Source organism: Meleagris gallopavo, chromosome 9 (assembly GCF_000146605.3).
Source record: "Meleagris gallopavo isolate NT-WF06-2002-E0010 breed Aviagen turkey brand Nicholas breeding stock chromosome 9, Turkey_5.1, whole genome shotgun sequence".
Lineage (NCBI taxonomy): Eukaryota > Metazoa > Chordata > Aves > Galliformes > Phasianidae > Meleagris > Meleagris gallopavo.
In genome coordinates, this window is record NC_015019.2 from 1,906,162 (window position 1) to 1,912,445 (window position 6,284).

Below are 6,284 nucleotides of genomic sequence, written 5' to 3' on the forward strand. Positions count from 1 at the left end.
AAAGAAAGGGGGGGGGAGTGAAAAGCAATAGAAAGAACTTGCCAAGAATTTCCCAATCAGCATTAATCCTGAGACACTACTCCAAACAGACAATGATAAGGATCTATGGAAAACATGGGGAAACAAAGAAGAGATGTTTTTAAAGCCTCCAGAAAATAAAAATCCAGCTGGAAGGAGGGGCATGGGGTTTATCCCAGCACGCTCAGGAGGGAGATTCATTCCCTTTGAATCACAGGGAGCCCTTTCTAGTTGGTTTCAAAGGAAGTTGGATGTGGTCATTAATGTGACCTTCATCTTGTTGCTAAATGATATGTTTGTGGATGAGCTGGAAATGCCGGGGAGGTGCAGCCTGAGGAAGGCCATTGCTCAGAGCTCTTCTCCAGTGCAGATGGGCGCTTCCCCCCAGTGCCTGGGAGACGTGAGGGTGAGCTCTGCACTGTGGCCATAGGGCTGTGCCCGGCCCCAGCCCCACATCTCTGCAGCCACAGCAGGCACTGAGGTGGGGAGGTGGACATGATTGTGTGTTTCTGAGTGGCTTTTCCAGCAGGCAGAGAGCTCGGAGATGCCCAAAAGGTGGGTGGCTCCGCGGGGAGGGCACCAGCAGCTCAGCGCATCCCTGCCCATCCTGTGCCTGGTGCCATGTGGTTGGTTCACTTCTGAACTTCTGTGGTGATTTTTATTTGATTAGACGAGCTCTGCAGCCTCTCGGGTTCTCCTTTAGTTGGTGGTTAGCTCGGCAAGCAGCCCAGATGTGCCGACAAGAACTTCCAAGTGAAATAGGGGCCCTCTTCCTGTTAACCCTGCTCTCTGCATCTCTGGGGCTGCCGGGTGCTGGGGAGTGACACGTCCCTCTTGGTGACTTCCCCTAGGCTGTCTACAAGGCCTGGCTGTGCTCCGAGTATTTCAATGTGACACAACAACAGTGCCGACACCGGATCCCATGCAAGCAATACTGCCTGGAGGTGCAGACCAGGTGCCCGTTTGTGTTACCGGACAACGACGAGCTGATCTATGGAGGCTTGCCTGGCTTCATCTGCACGGGTAAGGGCGGCGGGGCTGCGAGGGATGGAGGTGCACCCCATAGAGGTGTCCGTAGAGCTTTATGGTCTTGATGTCTTTCTGGGAAGGAGGGGGAGGAGGAGGTTCCTGGGCTGGGTCCCCTCCGTGCCGCCGCACTGACCCCAGTCCTTCCCGCAGGGCTGCTGGAGAGCCAGCTGCCCGAGGAGGAGGCCAAGTGCTGCGAGGTGCAATGGGACTCCTGCGACCACCCCCCAGACAGCAGCTCCGACACATCCCCCAAATCCACGGCGTCAGAGTCGCTCCATTACCACCGCCACGACCCCCACCTCCATCACCAGCGGCAGAACCACTACCATCTCTACCACCACCACCAGTACCACCACTCCCCGTCCTTGCTGCCGGTCTCCGCGGGGTCTCGCCTGGGCAGCAGCAGGATCCGGCTGTGCGTGCTGGTTCTGATGCTCCTCCACACCATGGTGTCTTTCTCGAGCGTGCACAGCGGCGGCGGGGGCTCGGCCCAGAGACCCTGCCCTCCTTGGATGAGAGCGTGGCGCGGGACGAGTGACGCGGAAGGCAGAGCCGACCTCCGAGAGGAAACGCCAGATCTTTTTCCACGAAAGGGGGCACATGCTATTCCTCCAATGGGAGGCACGGGATCGGGGGTGACGCACACAGACACACCCCCACACATACCCCCAAGAGCTGCTCGCCGCGGGGCATCCCCGTGATGAAGAGTCTCTAATGCGCACAGGGCTGCGGGACTCGGCGGTGAGAAGGGTTCAGTCAGCAGCGGCCGGGCGGCTCGGCGTGGGGTGGGATGGGATGTGGAGTGGAGGGGGTGGGACCCCTCGGGAGGTGGCCCCATGGGTACCGCATGTGCCTTGGGTACCCACCAGCTACGTGCCAGGAGTGTGGAAATCAGCCTAATCCCCGTTTCTCCTCTGTCTGTAAAGCCCAGCACCCTGTGGTCCCAAACTGGTGGGAGGGTATGGAGACAGCATCTCTCCGCAACCCTCCTCTTCCCGTCCCTGGGGAAAACCCAGCAAGGCAAGGCAGTCCCTACACGGCCTGGCCGGGCTCCTTCTGCTGCTGGTAATGCTGGTGGGGCTGGAGGATGCTGTCCTGTGGTGCTGGTGGGGCTGCGCTGTGGTGCTGCTGGGATTGGTGCCACTCAGCCCGGCGCTCCCTGCTTTGCAACATGATGGTTCCATTTACCATCTCTTGCTTGCTTTCCCCATGGGAGAGGCTGCTCTCCGGGAGGCGTTAGGGAGATGTGGTGAAGCTGAGGGTGTCTTCAGCTTGCAGTGGGATCAAGGCTGGTAACAATTGGATGAAAGGCTTCGGAGGGCATCCTTCCATGCTTCGTGGCCACAAATCATCTACTGGATGGCAGAAGGACTGGGTGAAGGGCTGGAGAAATCTGGCTGGTAGGGATGGTCTCCCACACACAGCAGAGGCGCTAATAAGGCCCAGCTGGAGAAGGGAGTTCTCCCAAAAGCTTTTTATCAATAGTTGCCCCCAGATCAGAGAACATTGAGGAGCCCACCCAGGGCAGCGGCGCTCGCTCAGGCAAGGTGCAGCCTCAGTCAATGCAGACTTTTTATACCTGAGTTCAGCGTTTCTGGGCATTCAGTCCTAAATAGTCGCCAGGTCCCTCCCTGCCACGAAGCTTCCAAATTCTCCATCCACCCACAGGGCTCCGCAGGCAGCACGGAGGAGGTGGGGAAGCAGGCTGCAGACAGCTGCAGGGTGCCGTGGTCACAGCGTGGGTGCACACCTGCTGCTTCCATCCCTGCCCTTCAGGTCAGCCCAGGGTTAGGGTCAGGGTGGCCCTGAGGATTGTCAGAGGATGAGGATTGTCCTGCTGTGCCCCGACCTGTGCCAGGGCCTTGTGGAGCAGTGAGGAGATTCAGGGCTGTGAGCATTTCTGGTTCCTGGTCCGGTGAGGTGAAGCGAAGCCCCATGCACAGTGCTGCTTCTGACCTGGAGGAGGGCAGCACCAGGAACCTTGCAGGAAAGGCTGCTCCCGATGTTTCCAGCCCACTCACAGACCAAAGAGGCTCTGAAAAGCAGCTGAATGTGTGATTTCTGCTTCGACTCAAACTTCAGAGCTCTGGGGAGATGTTTACACACTACCAGTTACCTGTTACCAAAGTCCTGAGGATGCAGAGCCCATGGACTTGTTGTGCAGGGCTGTCGGGTAGGAGAGCTCACGCTTGTGGGAGGTGCAGAGCGTTTCCCAAGCAGATTCTATTACTGTTGCCACCCAGGATGGATAGGTAGGGAGATTCTTGTTTGAATATTCACGGTGGCATCCCTGTACTTGCAGTCTGGTTTACACCGAGCTGGGAACTCGGACGTGCAGCAGCTCAGCAAACAGGAGAGGGGCTGCTCCGTTTGCTGCGGCACCGCAGTGTTGTGGCAAAAAGCGAAGGCACACAGCAAGAGCGAAGGAGGGAGAGCAGCCGCGTCCCATTCCTTCTTAAGGAAATGAGATTTTTCATGTACTGCCAAGAGTGAAGCTGATTCCAGGCGCCTCTCCCCGAGATAGGCTGTGTCCAATCTGGGGGAAAGCGTGGCCCCGTGTGGTGCGTCAGCGCACGGCCCTGACTCAGCTCTGCTCTTTCTCTGCCCGCAGCTTGCTGGGGGTGCTGGGCCTCTGCCCCACGGCTGCACAGAGTGACAGCAGCGGGGACAGCTTGGGGACGCTGCGTTTGGGTGCAGGGATGGGGATCCCAGGCAGGGAGCAGCCAGCTCAGGGTGCTGCTGCGAGGGGCCGTGGCATTACCTAGTGTGACTGCGAGGAAAGTGCTGAGTCTTCACAGAGCGGGGCTGTTGGAAGGAGTTCTTTTATTTAGCAAGTCTGGGCTGCTGTCAATAAGTTCTGTGGTTTTCGGGCACCATATGCTGTATTCAACACTTTGCCAATGGCGTTAAACAAATCCAGACGTGGCTGTTTGAGGAGCGGGGAGCAGCTGGGAGCGGTGCGTGGCGCAGTCCGACACTGTAGGGCCAGCAGATAAAAATCTTCCCTCTGCCCTGACGCTGCAACCCCGATAACCCTCCACGTCAGCCTTCCCTTTGCTAGAAGAGAGAAGCAGAAAGCAGACCGGGTGCGGGCTCAGCTGATACCCCACGGTTCCCCATTGCGCCCTTTGCGGAGCATCCCCAGGAGCGCAGCCCCACGCAGCCCAGCCTGCAGGAATTCAGCCCACGGAGCTCCTCCTTTCCCTTCCACTCACCGATCTGATTTCTCCCCCCGGTGCTGGGGGTCGGGATGGTGCTGCAGGGAGAGGTGGCCACGGCCGTGGCCCGTCTGCTGCGCCAGCCCTCTGCACTGCGCTTTAATGTCGCTGCCAGTTGTACAAATTAATTAAAAATAACTGCAGAAAAATCCCAAAGAAAGGCCCCGCTTCCTCTGGTGAAGATTAATCATTAGTTGAGCCTTTTTCTTATGAAAATACAGATCCATGGTAGCCCCAGGCAAAAGATTCCCAGGGAGAGCCCTCACCATTCGTGCTCAGAGTTAGGGAAATCGCTTTGAAAGCATCTGACAACTAAAGCAGAACATGTTGAGTAACTTGGCAACACTCTGAAAACATCTTGAAATGGTTTTTGTTCAACACATTTTGCTTCTCTTCAATAGGAGATGTCAGGGCAGTTCATTCACTGCCACTCAGGGCTGCGGGCGATGCCGGGAGATGGCTCCTCTGCAAAGAACTGGAAACCCCGATATGTGCTGCTGTGAGCCAGGGGCAGGGTGGTGCTGCCATGTCGGAGTGGCCTGGAGCTCTGCATGGCTGCCTGTGCTGCACCCACATCCCTCATCCCTTATCCCATATCCTTCATCCCATGTTCTGCATCCCACTTCCCATATCTCTCATCCCCCATCCCACCCTCAGCAGCCCTGCCCTGTTCCCAGCTGCCTGCTTCAGCCGCTGCCCTCTCAGCATCCTCAGATGCCCATCCTCAGCTCGCATTGGAGCACGATCCGATACGTGGCCACCACCCCAGGAAGGAACATCCCTTGAAATTAAGAGGCAAATTCAAAACAGAAAAAAATATCTGGAGAAAATGGCTCTGAAAATCTATGCAACATGCCCAGCAATTTCGTTTATAGATTTTTTTGAGCTGCCCTATGAATTTCCATCCATGGGAGCATAAATCATTATTCCAAGTATATTCAGAATCACAGAACGGCCTGGGTTGCAAAGGAGCACAGTGCTCATCAGTTCCAACCCCTGCTGTGTGCAGGTCGCCAACCAGCAGCCCAGGCTGCCCAGAGCCACATCCAGCCTGGCCTTGGATGCCTCCAGGGATGGGGCATCACAGCCTCCTTGGGCAGCCTGTTCCAGTGCCTCGCCACCCTCTGGGGGAAAAACTCCCTCCTAACATCCAACCCAAACCTGCCCTGTCTCAGTTCAGAACCTCCTGCCCTGTGCCCTGGATCCCAGCAGCTCAGGGCCTGCAGGCTCCAGCTGGGTCACTCCTCAAGGATTTTGTCACAGTTCTTTGCACGGCGTTGGATGTGTCCGTAGGGTTGGGCTGCAGCTCAGCTCCAGGCACTGGAAATGGTCCTGAGTGGTTCCCACCTCCTCAGCATTCAGAACACCGGCACTTCATGGCCGTCCCATTGCAGAGCAGGGCGGCTCTAACTTTCCTCGCTGTAAACTGAAACTCAGCCTACAATTTTTTTTTAAAATATATTTATTTACTTTACGAATTGGCTTCGGCTTATGAAATTTGGGTTTGGTATTGCCATTTTTAAATGTATTTATTTGGGAGCTGTCCATGCTTGAATTGCAAAACAAAAAGCCATTTCGAGCCAGATGGCTTTTTGGGTTGTTTCTTTTTCTTTTCATTTTGAAATGTATCAGGAGGCATATTGATAATTCGCACTAACTTTTTTTTTTCACATTCAGAAATGTATCCAGAACTGCCCTTTCCCACAAAATGTTTCATGTTCCAAAAAAGAAAGAAAGAAAGAAAAAGACAAAAATCAATCACACTTTTTCTGCTCGCAGTTGGAACTGGTGGCGGTGGATTTGGAGAGAATAGCAATTTGTCAGGAATTCCAACCAGCTCGACTCAAAATAGCAAAACAGCACCCAACCGTTTCTCGAGGGCAGTGGGCTGAGCAGCGCCGTGGTGAAAGCAAACTGGAGAGCTTCCTTCCTTCCTTCCTGCCTCCCTTACTTCTTTCCTTCCTCCAACCCTTCCTCCCTCCTCTTTTCCTTCTCCTTCCTCCCTTCCTTTTTTCCTTC

General features: G+C 55.5%; 1 protein-coding gene across 1 annotated transcript; it reads left to right on the forward strand.

Moving 5' to 3' along the window:
* Positions 1–331: 331 nt before the first annotated feature.
* On the forward strand, positions 332–2,736 carry FAM155B (family with sequence similarity 155 member B). Its single transcript, XM_010715161.2, is given in 4 exon segments — positions 332–424; positions 870–1,041; positions 1,198–1,530; positions 1,533–2,736. Coding segments are annotated over 4 exon segments (651 nt in total). The 3' UTR covers positions 1,586–2,736.
* Positions 2,737–6,284: the final 3,548 nt, after the last annotated feature.